General features: G+C 36.4%; 6 protein-coding genes across 6 annotated transcripts; 2 read left to right on the forward strand and 4 right to left on the reverse strand.

Annotated features, from left to right (window-relative positions):
* Window positions 1-93: 93 nt before the first annotated feature.
* On the reverse strand, window positions 94-3204 carry C9374_000905 (uncharacterized protein; the record flags this gene model as incomplete). The annotated part of the gene is made up of 1 exon (XM_044699194.1): window positions 94-3204. One exon carries the CDS (start codon window positions 3202-3204, stop codon window positions 94-96), a length of 3111 nt encoding a protein of 1036 aa, XP_044552047.1.
* Window positions 3205-3425: 221 nt separating this feature from the next.
* On the reverse strand, window positions 3426-5332 carry C9374_000906 (uncharacterized protein; the record flags this gene model as incomplete). Its single annotated transcript, XM_044699205.1, has 2 exons — window positions 3426-4940; window positions 5066-5332. The coding sequence occupies 2 exons, from the start codon at window positions 5330-5332 to the stop codon at window positions 3426-3428; spliced, it is 1782 nt and encodes a 593-aa protein (XP_044552048.1).
* A 682-nt stretch (window positions 5333-6014) lies between these two features.
* Window positions 6015-7316, reverse strand: C9374_000907 (uncharacterized protein; the record flags this gene model as incomplete). Its single annotated transcript, XM_044699216.1, has 3 exons — window positions 6015-6343; window positions 6442-6882; window positions 6986-7316. 3 exons carry the CDS (start codon window positions 7314-7316, stop codon window positions 6015-6017), a joined length of 1101 nt encoding a protein of 366 aa, XP_044552049.1.
* A 170-nt stretch (window positions 7317-7486) lies between these two features.
* On the forward strand, window positions 7487-8107 carry C9374_000908 (uncharacterized protein; the record flags this gene model as incomplete). The annotated part of the gene is made up of 1 exon (XM_044699227.1): window positions 7487-8107. The coding sequence occupies one exon, from the start codon at window positions 7487-7489 to the stop codon at window positions 8105-8107; it is 621 nt and encodes a 206-aa protein (XP_044552050.1).
* Window positions 8108-10273: 2166 nt separating this feature from the next.
* Window positions 10274-12508, reverse strand: C9374_000909 (uncharacterized protein; the record flags this gene model as incomplete). Its single annotated transcript, XM_044699238.1, has 1 exon — window positions 10274-12508. One exon carries the CDS (start codon window positions 12506-12508, stop codon window positions 10274-10276), a length of 2235 nt encoding a protein of 744 aa, XP_044552051.1.
* Window positions 12509-13882: 1374 nt separating this feature from the next.
* Window positions 13883-15052, forward strand: C9374_000910 (uncharacterized protein; the record flags this gene model as incomplete). Its single annotated transcript, XM_044699250.1, has 1 exon — window positions 13883-15052. One exon carries the CDS (start codon window positions 13883-13885, stop codon window positions 15050-15052), a length of 1170 nt encoding a protein of 389 aa, XP_044552052.1.
* Between the last annotated feature and the right edge of the window lie 123 nt (window positions 15053-15175).

A 15175-nucleotide genomic window follows, 5' to 3' on the forward strand; every position in this document is an offset into this window, starting at 1 on the left:
TACATTTTCGATTGAGAACGTGAATAACAAAATTTGGCACAAACGTGAAAACTGCTGAAATTTATTGTTCATACTCCTGCAACAGGAAAGCATCTATTCAACGATGGGAATGACCTTATTGTTGAATTTATGAGCTCTCAGATGGGTAGTCTCGACAGACGATCCTTCTGAAAGAATGCTCATAACAGAAGGATCTTTTTCAAGGTTACGTAAAATAGCTGGAAATTCTCTCTTGTTGGTACGATCTGATTTGACTTCAAAAAGTCTCGCCATGTGTTGTAATCCTTTGAGTCTGAATTCTCCTAAATCATGGCAAGTATACTTTGGTCTTGATACATGTCTCTTTCGTGCCATGGAGGATGATAATGATGATATGCTTGCACGGAAATCCATGGTGTGATTTGTGCTTAATGGGAGTGATTTGAGGTCTAATGTCATGCTAGATCTAACGTCTGATAAGGCATCATTGGTCTCCATCAAGATTTTAGTTTTAATCTCTTCTACGTAGCTCTGCAAATTGTAATCTTGAAAGATAACATGCTTAAACATGTCAACACCTAATCGCTTCCACAACTCTAAAAACATTTCCTCTGAAATCAGTACTTGACCACCATAGGCAGAATTTTCAATTCTACTGGCCATGTTCACGGTTGTTCCAAAATAATCAGGTCTGTGCATGGTTTTATCGAAGATTCGATCCGCATGACCAAAATGCAAACCTATCCTTACTCGAATTCCATTCCATACTTTTTGTTTTGTTTCCAAATCCCACTCTGTTCTACAATCCCACATTTGCGTGAGACTGGAGGGCCATTCTGCGTCAAGCAATGCATGTTGGACAGCAATGGACCAATCTAATGCGTCCACTGCATCTGCAAATGCTACATAAAAGCTGTCTCCGTGAGTTTTTACTTCATATCCTCGATAGGTCTCTAATAATTTTCTCAGAATATCGTTGTGAATGATTAGCGCTTCCCTCATGCCTTTTTCATTTTGTTCCCATAAGACAGTAGAATTTTGAATGTCTGTAAAGCCACAAGTTATGTTGCCCGTCTGTGGTGCATACTTTGTATTCTCCGTTCTTCCACAACATTTGTAGCAAATTAGAATTACAAAAATTATAAAACAAATAATACAGACACCTGCAATGCAAATTCCAGCTATTTGACCTTTGGTAAGTATTGGGTAAATAATTTTAACTCCACATGTGTCAAAAGTGAACTCAAAATTAACATCATTGTATAAAATAGAATCGTTGGTTAATGTCAATCTTGTTAACAATACTCTTCTTGGACCTTGATTGCAATCACAGGAGTCTACATTGTTGGTTGATTCGGAACAGCCATCAGCTACAGAAAAATTCCATGATGAGATTTGTTTCGAACTGCATTCCAGCCCAAAAGGCCCAACTTCCATGAGCTCCATCAAATTGAAAGTGCGACCACTGAAAATAGTTGTTATAAAATCGTTCGTCGTTACTGTGGTTGATAATTGATAAGCTCTTTCTAATAATGTTTCAATAAAGTAGCCCGTTAAAAATCCTTCTAAGGTATGGAGGTCAGGGTTGCTTTGTTTATAGTAAGAAAGAAATGTCTTCATGTTTTGCTGGCTGCTATACGAAGAATCTTGCGCACAAACATCGTTGTCAATCTTTGGAGTCGTTGTGAGAGTAGGAAGATACAAATATTTGTTTGATATTCTATAAAGAATCTGCTGCATTTGTAATTGAAGTGTTGGTGTATATGATCCAGATAAAAAACCTATATTTCTTATATATGAAGAAGAATCTCCTACAGCTTTAAGAGCTGTTTCCACATCTTTGTCTGATCCCAAAACAATAATTGATTTTGGTTCTATCTTAGTAAGGATGTTTTGTAAATCTTTCATATCGTTAAATGGTTGCATGACAACACTAAAATCATTTGCATAACAGTATTGAGTGATGGTTGGAATAGCATTATTTGTCCATTCAAAGGTATTTGCATACACAATAGCAATGGATCCAAATGTTTGGAAATAATTGATCATTGATGCTGTTTCATCTAAAATAGAAGGCCTTAAATTGATAAAATATTTTGAGTAGGGGCTTCTCAGCTCGAGAGATTGTGATAAAGTGAGCATTGGCACATTATAGGCCTTCAACAGGGAATTAATATCAGGATATGATGTGTTTAACGTTAATACTGTTCCTACAAATGCAAAAACGCCTTGCTTTTCAATCATGGCCTTCATCTTCGCCTCAAGTGAGTACTTGCCTTGCCTTAACCCATAGTACTCAGTATGGAGTCTAATTTGTTGAAATTGGTGAGTACGTGGTTTGGTATTATAAATGTTGATGAAATACTGCAATCCTTTCACATACTCATCAGATGAATCGTAAACATTCGATAATAATGTTAAGGTATTCCGTGGTAAACTTTCGTTTTCTTCAAACGGAATTAGCCTCACCAGCACCAACGGTTGTTGTATGGCATCTTTGGAAACAGAAGAAATAGAGTTCCTTTTCGAATTCTCATAACGTAACAAGCCGCAACTCTCCATATCATACGTTTTGACATAGATTTCTTCGAACAAGGCGGAAGAAGCATTGAACGAGTAAATATAATTTTCACGAAGACCCAAGTTGCAACGTTCTTTAAAAGCGCCAAATGTCACATTGCTGACAGTGAACGAGGAAATGGAATAAATGGAATTTAGAAAGTCAAGTGCTGTAAATGATGGCTTTGATTGCAAATCAACAAGCCCAGCAATCATCTTTCCTACATAATAACCCTCTAATATTTTTTGCAAGTAAAGACTGTCATGTGGTGAATTTTCTGGTAAATGCTGAAGAATGCCTTTTCTAAACTCTGAAATGATGGTTTTCTGGCTGTTAACAGAGGGAATATGAGAAATGTAGCTTACAGAAAACCGGGTTTCTTGTTGCATGATCAATGATAGTCCTGGCGACATCTCTTGTTCAACATGCTTGTCAAATAAAGAATTGATAAGATAAACCACAAGACCTCTCCTAAATTTTGGATGCACGTTGTATGTCTGTTGAATTGAGGATATTAGTGACAAGATATGACTGGAGTTAGAGAGAGCGATGATAATGGCTTGAGGATTGGCATAACCTCGACTTAACTGTTGCAAGCTTATCGTATTATCTACATCCCCATCAACGTTACACTCACTATCAATATTAAGATTATTTGAGCTCATTAGGTTTGAAAATGTTTGAAATATATCAAAAGAAGTAGAATCTTTTTTGCTGTACACTATGCTAAACCGAGTACTTCCTATCAATACAACCACTCTTCACAAATTTCTTGAGAAAAGGTTGCGCGAAGTAATTCCTTACACCAGAGAAATTAAAAAATTTTTTGCGAGCCAGATGCGATGTGACAGTTGAGTACCCCTCTCGATTGCGCAGGGGGGGTAATTCAGACCGTGTGGTTGTATTGGTTCATACTGTGGTCTAAAATTGCTCCTAATTGCTCCAATACTGAAGTAAAAACATGAATTAGAGGTCTATGAAATTTTTTCCTTAGCGCCAACGTGTTGATGGCAGATATACCCACCATGGCTATGTTGTTAAATTCAGTGTTGGTTGTAAGATCTACCGTAGCACTATTTGATGAATCAAAGCTTAAACTTGATGCAGAATAAGCAACTAAGGAAACTGCTTCGTTCAACTTTGTTAATTCTCTAGTGTTGTTAATTAATGTCATTGTATCAGTATGATAGAGAGTTTTCAACACTATTGGATTGATAGAATTTTTGTTTCTTTGATTGAAGGCTGTGGAAATACCAATACGAACAAGCTCATCTTGTATCGAGCCTACTTGAATAGACTGCCCAATCACAACTGGCTTGGTTAAGCTAGTATTAACATCTGAAATACAAGAATCCGAGGAATACCAAGAAAAATTTCTAAAAATGTCAAAGCTAATGTTGCCACTTTTCATATTGATTGAACTCATATAAACAATCTTGAGACCTTGATTGCAGTTAATTGTGCAAGTTGTAGGGAGGGTGTTGTTGAAAGCAGTAGCGGAAGATAGGTAGTAATTGAAAATGTTTAAGGATTTACACCATTTGAACCTGCCTACTTGTATTCCATCAAAGATGAATGCTCCTCCCGATTTGCTGTTGTCCGCGTAATCTGAAGCGAAATCAAAATAACTTGATGCAATAAAATTGGAACGCGTTAAATTGCCAACCATGTTTTTTAAAACATTGTAAACGAACTTTCCAACTATATAACCTTCGAGCTCAATAAATGTGAATGGTTGACTCTCTGCATATGTAGTCATGGCTCTCTGATATGCACGAACAATTGGATATGAGGTTTCCATAGGACTTGGTACTACTTGTGTAACTATCACATTGTCCGTGTAGTAAGTGGAGCCAAATTGAAGAGAAGGTAATGGGGTTTTGGTTAAATCTTCTGTTAGTGCTGCACTTCCAACAAAGCTTACTGTCAAAAAGATGATGTCGTTGGCTTTTTTATATCCAAAACTACTCTCTTTTGCATTGGAACTGTTCGTGAAAGCAACATCCTTGACCATTTTGATATACTTTGCAAGAGGTGCATAGGTTCCAATAAGCACAATAGCTTCTGGATTACATGGCCCAATCGCATAGAAAGCACTCTCAACATGTAAGGTGTTTCTTGGAAATGTACCACTGGAGCAAAGTGGTATTTTCAATCGATCTATTAAACTTCTCTTAATGCCATTCAATCCACTTAATCCAAAAGCGTCATCTTGATACATGATTGATATTCTTCGAATGAGCTTGACATTGATCAACCAATCCACCATGGCTGCTGTTTCGTCATCATATGACGATCTTACATTAATGACATTGGGGTAGAACGGTGTTCTAAGCCATCCAACGCCTGTGAAAGATCCTATGAGTGGTATACCTGTAGAAGTAACGTTCGGAAATATTTCCTTTTGATGAACGAATGGTGAAACGTTCAAAGATGACGCGGCGTCAGTTCGTATTTGGTTGTTGATATTTCAGCAATTATAGTAATATTATATTTTGGAATTTACAGTAACATGTGTCTACTTACCTGAACTGTGGGTGTTCCTACATATCCAATCAAACCAAAGAATACACGATTCCGAATATTATTTTCATTGGTTGAAGCATTCGTGAATAGAGCACCGTTGAGAGAGTTGGATGGAGGTGTGATATTGTAGAGGAAGAAATCGGTATTAATTTTTGTATTGCTGGGCTCATAGGAATCATCCAATGACAATAATCGAAGTTTTTTACTTCCCCATACTCCTCCAAGACTGTTAATTTCTTCAAAGGCCGCTTCAATGCCTCGTTTCATTTCAATTCCGAGCCTACAAATAGAAGGGCATCAAGGAGTTGATGTATGGACACATTTTTGACGTAACAAATATTTTTAAAGGGTTAGAATTGTGGACTTGCAGAACTTACCTTTGGGAAGGGCCACTCAAAGGGCATGACTGAGCGAACCAGATTGTGTCCTGGTTGTTCCAATTGTATGGGTCGTTGGAAGGAGCTAGAGGAGATATGGGAAAGAATGTACTGCCACTGGAGATGGTTTGAGATCTTGATAAAGAACAAAAGAATAGTATAATGAGGACCATGATACAGGTAACGACAATTGGCATTCCTTTCTGTTGAAATGAATATGCAAACATGCAAAAGTTTGATGGGATTTTGTTGTTTTTTGTTATGGTTGTCATTAGACTTTTGAGCAGGTGTTGATGACTTTTGTACAGAATCTCCATTCGTCGCTTATAACCGGTTATGAAGCTCATCATAATGTTTAGTGACTAGCCATCATTGTGCTGGACACATCTCCAATCTTCTCACACGTAAATATTTCCTTAAACAAGAGAGATCAGTGGTAATTGTGCGTGTGTTACAAAAATTATTATGACTCGTAGCTCACCTTATACAAACTCATGGTGTTTTCATGACGCGCAATTTATTACAAACGCGAATTTTTGGAATTTCAAGCTACTTGTTGGGAGAGATGTATACTACATGGAAATTATAAACAACCAAACACTAATAACAATGGTGGTGCTCAAATAAGCACAACTTGAAAGCAAGCTCATTTTCCTATTAAATATTGATGTTGCGTCGTTCGCTTTTTGGTAATCTCTTGACGCATCAAATGCACTTAATTGAATCGATGGCACTCGACTTTGAAGGAATGTTTTCAAAAAGTATGTCGTATTGGAATACACTCCCAAACTACCTTGTGAACCGCATGATATATCAGGACCATATGAAACAATTCCTGTCACAACATAGTCATTTGTAGTGTAATTGGATCCAGAGTAGTATCTGAAAATTGGACCTCCACCTAGCAGAGAGAATATGATGATGATCATTAAGGTTATGTATGAGAACAACAAAAGTACATGGCTCAACATATCATTTGGATCGATGAAAGAAACTTACTGTCACCTGAACAAGCATCAACACCCTGACCTAATCCAGCACAGATTTGCATGGGAGATGTAGTTTGTAAACCAAGATCATTACACTTTGAAACACTCACAATTGGAACTCGGGCTTTTAGCAATGAGGTAGAAATTGTACCTGAACTATCATAATAACCCCAACCACTCACAAACACATAATAGGAGAGAGGTACAGATCCTGATTCAATGTATGCAACTCTTGTTTTTGTTCCATCAATGGCAATATTTGAGACAAGTTCAATCAATGCAATATCATTTCGTATCGTACTTGTACTGTAAGATGGATGTATGGTATAAGTTTTAGCCTGAACATACGAGCAAGAACTTAATGGAGAGCATGCAACATTGGTTCGTCCATGGACCACAACAATATTGGATGCTGAAATTAATCGTCCAGCGTCATCATAGAAACAGTGAGCTATCCACATATGTGTGAAAACAGTAGTGTTATTTATGATCAAGTATGATTGCAAATGGTCACACGGTTATCACATTACCAATTTTACATTTTGGAGACCTACCTGCTGTCAAGATGAAATTCGGAGCAATAATAGATCCTCCACAAAAGTGTTCAGCCGATGACGAAGAAGTTAAATATTGAATGGAGACAATGAATGGAAACTCATTGGTAGATGCTTTTGTGCCTCCAGAGACACGAGTCTTTCGTAATTGAATTAATTTACTGGGAAGATCTGCTGATTCTGAATTTGTGGGTGTCAATGGTTGGATCATGTGTAATTCCTTGCTGTTGCCGCTGACAAAAATGTGAGACGACGATGACATGAGCAGGCATGTCATGAGCACCATCATCAGCACGATAACCGATGAGACACGGATGAGAGTACTCTTCATTATTTTGCTCGTGTGTTGTGAGATGATGAAAAAACTTGGAATGTCTGCTTTAATTGTAATATCAATTTTTTCTGTTTTATTATTGATTTTTGAAATTAGAAGCATGATAAGATGATCCTGGTTTTCAAGATGCGAACTCCTCTTCGGAAGGTCGCACATAATCTTCCAAAATGAAAAGGGAACAACATCTCAAGGTAGCGTTAAAAGCATTTTCAATCCGACTAAGAGCGGGATTGAGAATAAAGGGCCTCAAAGACACAACACATGGTTCATCTGGAGAGACATTTTTATGTTCTCTACCTTCATCTAATCTGACTAACCCAATCATATTTGGAAATCCGGAAGTGCTTGTCAATACATACACGCTGGATAAAAAGATATTTTATCACGAGGACAAACTAAGTACATGGTTTCCGAAAGTAATATCAGGAACATCGTCTTACTATCAAATGGCACCAACAATTGACAATCCTTTCGCTAAATGGCTTCGTGAATATTCCAAGGTTCCAAATACTGAGCTACCAGCTTTTGGAGAAGACGTTGAAAGACTTTTCGTAGGAGGGAAAGTTGATGTGAAAATGGGAAATATAATTATTGAAATTGATAAAAAGAAATTTATTTCTGCTGATAAATATTTATCTGAGGTTACAGCAACCCTTGTTAATACCTCGTCCAAACCTCTATCAGATTCCATTAATCATTTAAGCCAAATTGACCCAGGTTATTCCAAGTACGTGAACAATATTCAGTTAGATGTAACGTTAGAAGGACAAATTGTGTCTTTGTTTTAATAAAGATTACTACTTCTAAACATAAATTTGTTACAAATTGTAAAATCCTGCTCTCTGTGCAGCCACTTTTGAGACAATGTCATGTCTTCTATAAAGCCTGTTATGTCTCTTTCTACAACATAAAACAATTACACAAATGCAACAACAACATAATCCCGAAAGGAGTAAACCTCCCAAAATAACAGAAGCAACAATCACATTTGAAATAGTTCCCGGAGATTTGTAGGTCATTACAAGTTTGTCAACAAAAAGGTTTTGAGTTTCACATGTTGGAGAGAAAGTCTCAAGGAATAAACAAAATAGAAAATCAGAAGTGAACGCCAATTCACCATTTCTAAAATTGAAACATATTGGGATAGACTCTCCATTATATGAAAGAATTCCGTTATAGAGTGAAAGGTCTCTTTATAATTGTAGAAATTTGAATCAATGTGGTTCCTAATATTGGATGAAAAATATTCACAACATCTCCAGTGGATGAATCTAGAATAGTTAATGGAATGGTTGTCGGCCAACAATTTCTATCGAAAACAGTCATGTCTCCTAACAACCATTGTGGTATCAATGGTTGTTGTCCGCTGCGTAGAATAATTTCATCATGTTGTTTTAATAGCTGGGAAGTGAAATTTTTAACAAGACCATTGTCGTTATAAGAGGAGGAGGTAAATAGGCTATCAAAAATATAAGAAGGCATATTGTTAATATTTTGATCATGCTGTTTGATGATGGAGCGGAGAAAATCCAATTGAAGAGAAGGTTTAGTGAAAAATACAAAAAGAATGGCAATAACCTGCAAAGCAGCGAAGAAGTGTGTGAGCGTTTTCATGACTGATGCTGATGGATAAGTTTTTTGCTTGTGAGACAGATAAATGAAGGTGGAAAGAACCAAGTAGACAGCTGACATATTTCCATCCAGCAGCTACTACTCAGACATGCTAGATCGTACTAAATCTACACATCCTTAAAGTTGCTCATGAGCTCATTTGTGAAACAATTTAACTTTTCGAAAAACACATTTTTGTTATGCCTGCTTGCCACCTTCCAAATATATTCATGATATTCGCTCATATCCATCAAAACCTTAGGGATTTTTGTGTTGCTACCAGAAATTTTGGCCAAGCTGAGCTAATTGTAGTGAGATGATTGTGTTAAAGTAGAATTATAACCGTAACTCTCGACATGACAAGATTTTGGTATTTTTGAAACAATTTTAATTTTCAAAAAACTAATTTTGGCCAAGCTGAGCTAAGCTAATTCTTGTATGATGATCATGATTGTGTTAAAGTATAACCATTACCGTAACTCTCTCCCCAACAAGATTTTGGTGTTTTTTGAGCAAACAACAAATAACTTCATTGTTTGTCTTGTCCTTCTGAAAAAGTTCATCCAATAAAAATTACGTCATTGGTCAAGTGAATGAAATGTTCGCAAAGGAAGATACAAGTATGAAAAATGTTGGAAAATGGTTGATGGTGAATTTTTGATTTATTATTTTGTACTCTAGTTATCAGAATGATTTGTTCTGAACGTAGTGAAGGGCAGGAATGTTTCGATTGTAAACAATAAAAGAGTTTGGGTTGAGTATTCGAAATAATTTTCATGCTCAAAAAATTTTCTGCATACTAGTACTTCGTCTCCCTTTGCTTTGCTTACTGACCTCCCACCCATCGCACTCCCACCCTTATCATGCTTTCTTAAGCTTTTCAAGTTCCTTTTTCGCTGATCCTTAATGTTCTTGTGGTAAGGAAGGACGTTATGACAGTGCGGGACTGCCTTGTTCGAATCTTTTCGACAAGTAGTTGAATATTTATTTTTATAACCTTAATTTATTTTATTATTAATTTTACATTAATGTGACATTGTCACCACCTTTGACACCTGGTTTATTTATGATAATATGAGTTGATCTCAATCCATCTCTTCTTCATCACTTCCTTCTTACTTCCTTGCGTTTCTTTGATTTTCTCCTTTTTTTCCGCTGAGCGGTTTTTGGAGTTTTTTACCTTCTACACCCCTTTTCAAATGCTCGGGACTCTGTTTAATAAAGTCTAATGACAAAATTATGCAGAAAATCCCTCAAACACCAATCCTTTTCAAAGGATGGATGTTTAGCGAGTTACAAACCCATTAGTTTTCCTCTAATTAATTCCAAACTCTTGTTGTTGTTTACAATGTAGAAACATCAATCTTTCTCACAATAATGGGAGTACCAACTTGCACAACCACAAAGGCATGGATCGGTTTTGAGTATTTCTTTGTTTCTTTCAATAATTTAACATAATCAGTCAGTTGTCTTGTCGCCTTTTCAACAACATAGCGAACTGTCTTGACTTCACCACCTTTTGGCTTTTCTTCAAAGAGGAATGCTTCGTTTAATGGTAGATTGATCAATTCATTTTCAAGTAATTCAGAGAGTCCTTCATTGATTCTTTGAACAGTTCTAGCAATTTTCCATCTTCCACTCAGTACATCCCTCATGGTTCTCGTATACCACTTTATTGTTATCTTTGATTTGGATTTAGTTCGTCTTTTTAAAATATGTTTCATTTGATGTTCATCCCATTTTAAGCCATTTGGTCTAATTCTCTTAAGCTCAAATATTATGATATCCTTATCACTCTCCAATATTACATCAGTTCTTTGATCAAAATCCGTGTCTTCATTTTGATTGATTGTATCCTCTGTTGTAACTTTGAAATAAGAAGGTCCACGTTTAAAATAAGCTTCTAAAACACAATAAATTGCATGTTGTAAGGCCCCTCCAGAAAAATAGTTATTATAATGCATATATCTATCTCCAATAATATTTCCAAGTATCTTTTTTACAATGTCTAAAGAGGGATATTTGTAAAGTAATGCAAAGTCATGTTGGGTTAGTGATGTAATATTAATGAGTTCAGAAAAGTATTGTTGTTGTGCTATTTCATTAGGAATAGTCAAATTTTTAAGTTCAATATCTTTTGAAAATGTAAGCATACCATGATAATACATGAAAGACAATGTATTATCCCAAATTTGGTTTTTGTTCTCTTCGTTTGTTGGTGGATCAAGTATTTCACGAAGTTTGAAAGAACGAACAATAGAAGTATTAAATTGAATAATATTCGTTGAAGTGAGTTGTTGAATGATGGGTATGGCAGCAGAAGATGTGGCAAGAGTTGAAAAAACATTTTCGCTTATGTTTGTGTTTTCATCCATCATATCCTCTAGAGTAATATCTTTACCTTCAAAAACAGCAGATTTGAATTGGCTCTTGCTCATTAACTTTTGTAGACAATACATTGAAAGAGTGGGACTGAAGAGCGGTTGAGTTGATCCTGGAAAATGATAACCATTGTAAAACCTTTTCATGACCATTATTGCATTATCTTGATGATCATCAACAATACCAATATTATTCAAGGCCGTTCTCAAATCATTCTCAGTAAATCCAACCAAATCACCAAACTCTTCCAATTGAGAGATATTGCTAGCAACATTGTAACCAGAAGCATCAGCAAGAGCAATTGGAGTGATACCAGTAATGAAGCTTCTAAAGTCCATCAAACCAGCGCCGGAAGCTTTTTTGAGTCGTTCAAAAAATGCACGAATGGGTGATGATGCTGGATCACCACGTTTTCCTTCAACAATGAGTTTGTAATTATCAGGATTTTCAAACATTAATTTGTTCGCAAATCTGTCATATTCATCAATGAGAACCATCAATTTGAGGTTGTTTCTTCTGAGGCAATAAACAAGATTGTCGAATGATACAAGAGCATCAGTTGGATCGATATCAACATCATTCAAACCATACTGCTTTACAAAATCAGCTATGGTACTGTTAACTACCTTATGTAACGCCACTTTGATATTCTCTGGAGACCCAACAACATCAATAGAAAAATCAAGGTGTAGTACATGATATTCATTTCTCAACGGAGTCTGATTCTTCGGGTTTCCAATCCATAAACCACCAAACAACACATCAAATTTTTCTTTACTGTTGATATCATAATATGAATGTAACATTGACAATAACAATGACTTTCCCCATCGAGGAGGCCGAACAAAGAATAATTGTTTTCTCTTTTCTAGCAGAGGAATGAGATGAGTCTTATCAACATAGAATTGTTTGTTTCTTCTGATAGAAGCAAAATCTGGTTCTCCATATGGAAAATAGGAAACACCACTTGATTGATTTAAATTCAAAGTTGTTGTTGAAAATTTTCTGATGGCGGTGATGAAGGGATGAATACTGCTGTGAGAATTAAATTGTTGATCAAATTGTTGAGAAGAGAAAATGTTTGTTGCTGATGATGGAGGAAGGAGTGAGTGAGAGAAAGGACTGTTCCGAAATGTTTTTCTCTTATTCAATGCGCTGTTGGGTAAGCAGGAAGCTAATTGTTTGGTTTTTCGCATTTTTTGCTGTGTTATTTTTAAAAAATAACATTTACCAACTCAACCTGTTTTTATTCTCACAATTTTTTTATTACAGAGATCGGTTAGCAACTCATGATCTAAGGTTATTTTACCCAGCTACGATTTCTCAAATGACATGGAATTATTTCGTAATCAGTCAAAGGTGAGCACTTTATCCAAGCAGAGTGATGTGTGTCAACAACCGACCCCCTGCGAAAATGTGACCAACTTCATGTTTGCTCGTTAATATTTTGTTTTACAACAGCTGACAAGATGCAATTGAATAAGCGTACTTCTTCCATATTAACCTGAAGTGGAAGGTGATTGTGCTGCACACATGAATTTGACTGCTGGGTGAGGATGACACTTTGTGAAAAAAATACACAACCAAAACTTTTTCCACAAGAGACTGTGTCCAAGCATCCTGTTCTCACAACTTCATTTGTGAGGAACAAAGGAAACACAGAAATAACAGAAGTTGAGAAAATGGTTGATACTGATCTCAAACCTGCTTACTCCAACATCATCAACCAAAGCGTACTAAAGAAAGGTTTTGTTTCACAAGCAGAGCTTATTGCAGAGAAGATTCTATGGTTTATCCAAGAATACGAAAACTTGAAGAAGAATATAGATTTTAACACCTTTTATGGAATTACAGATAGCAACGCTTCCGCTATTTCATTTATAACTAATTGTAATGATTTCACAAAACACCATGGGAAGCACAACTAATTCTGCCATGGTGTTTCTTGTGACTGTTTACTGCGATAAACATCTTATTTGAAATGTTGTAGAGTCAAATAAAAAGCGGTTGATAAGCAAAAAATTTTCTTGAGTTTGTTGGCATTGTTTCGCCATAAGCTGAAAGCTTAAGCATTTTTCTTGAGTTTATTGGAACCACACAACAGTTGTGGTGTTGTCAAATGTCTGAAGTTTATTTTTGTTGGCTTGTGGTCTAGACCACGCGAGGCCAAGTCAGCCCCAGCGAAAAACACTTGCGTGATCGTTGTCCGAGGATAAGCGTACTGTGAATTACCAATACCACACTCCAAAAACCAAAATTTTGGGATGTAACATCTTCTTAAGGGTTCACCATCAAATATTGGTTAGGAATGGTGAACCCTGTAATTTGGACCTGTTAAAACCAGTATGATTCCAAGAAGAAGCATCATCAAAACAAATATTTCAACTCAACACAAATTCACATCCAAACACAACAATGAATATTTACGATATTGTACCTCAACAATCATCATCGGAGCCAATACAAGCTGAATCATCTGCAAGCTCCAATCCAACGTTAAACTCTTGCTCAAGAACCCAGCTATCAAGAAGAAGGAAAAGAAGGAACGTAAGAAGAAACCTTCTCCATCCATGGTCGAATTAGCTTCTCCATTTAGAGCTAATCAAACATTGGATGATTTCAAACAGCAATGTTTGACGATCATCAAAGGTAGTATGGCAAATATCAACAACAATTCTTCTCAACAAACAGACAACGTGCTCATGGCCACAGATGGTTCCGATTCGGCTAACAACACAATTAATGAGCCCAATAACTCTGAAGCACTCGAGCTTGATTTCAAAATCATTGTGAGATTCCACAATGAGCGAAAAGCCTTCAAGATTAAAGACGAAGAAGATTGGCATCATGTCGTTGAACGAGTTGCAAAAGAGCCTCAACATGAAGAAACTATCAAACTTGTTGAGTGCAAGGCTCGCCTTAAGAAATCAAATAACAAGCATCACAAGAAGCGTGTTGTACTTTCCGAAGGAATGGAAAATGCAAGAGAAAATCGAAAACTGTCCAAGAAGCTCAAACGTGAAGAAAGACTCAAGCACACAATTGAAGACATTCTCGGTAAAAGAGTGATGAAATTGGACATTACTGGTCAGGATGAGGATGACGATAAGGAACAACAAGAAGAGAAATATGAAAAGAAGAGAGTGAAGAGAGAAACAGCTGCTCAAGCCAAGAATGATGATGTACCTCTTGTTGGAGAACATGGAGAAGGATTAACTCTTCCTGCGAATATTTCTAGAATTTTCTTGGATGGTAATAATATGTTTTTCATGACACAAACAATGAGAGATCTCTTACTGAAGAAGAAAAACAAAAAGGAAGCAGAGCAATTAATTATTGAAATTGCATCTCGTTTTTCAAGAGCATCTGAAGCCTTGTGGAACAGACCATTGAACATGCATGTTTGTTTTGATGCAGCAAATCCTCAAGTTATGAGAGGTGATATTGAGAATGACACATTTGTTGTGTCTTCAGCCTCTAATGCTGGATTCTCCACAGCTGATGACATGCTTGTTGAGTTAGCAAATAGACAGAATATTGCTGGTCACTTGGATTCTTGTTTATTTGTTACCTCAGACAATGGTTTGAGACAAAGACTCAAGGAAATTGGAGCTAAGGTCGCCAAATCTGGAAAATGGATGAAGTGTTGCTATGCACACTTGTGTTCGGACACAACTCAATTCTCTATGAATGATTGGATGAGACATATTGTAGAAGATGGCTCTTTGAACATGGATTAATACGGGAATAATCATTTCCTTTCAAACCACTGACTTGTACGCTATGTGACAGCTCAATGAGCTTGCACAAAATTTTGTAAATAAGGACATACACATATCAATCCATTTATAAAAGTTTAATAC

This window comes from Naegleria lovaniensis, assembly GCF_003324165.1.
Source record: "Naegleria lovaniensis strain ATCC 30569 chromosome Unknown tig011, whole genome shotgun sequence".
NCBI classification, from domain to species: domain Eukaryota; phylum Heterolobosea; class Eutetramitea; order Acrasida; family Naegleriidae; genus Naegleria; species Naegleria lovaniensis.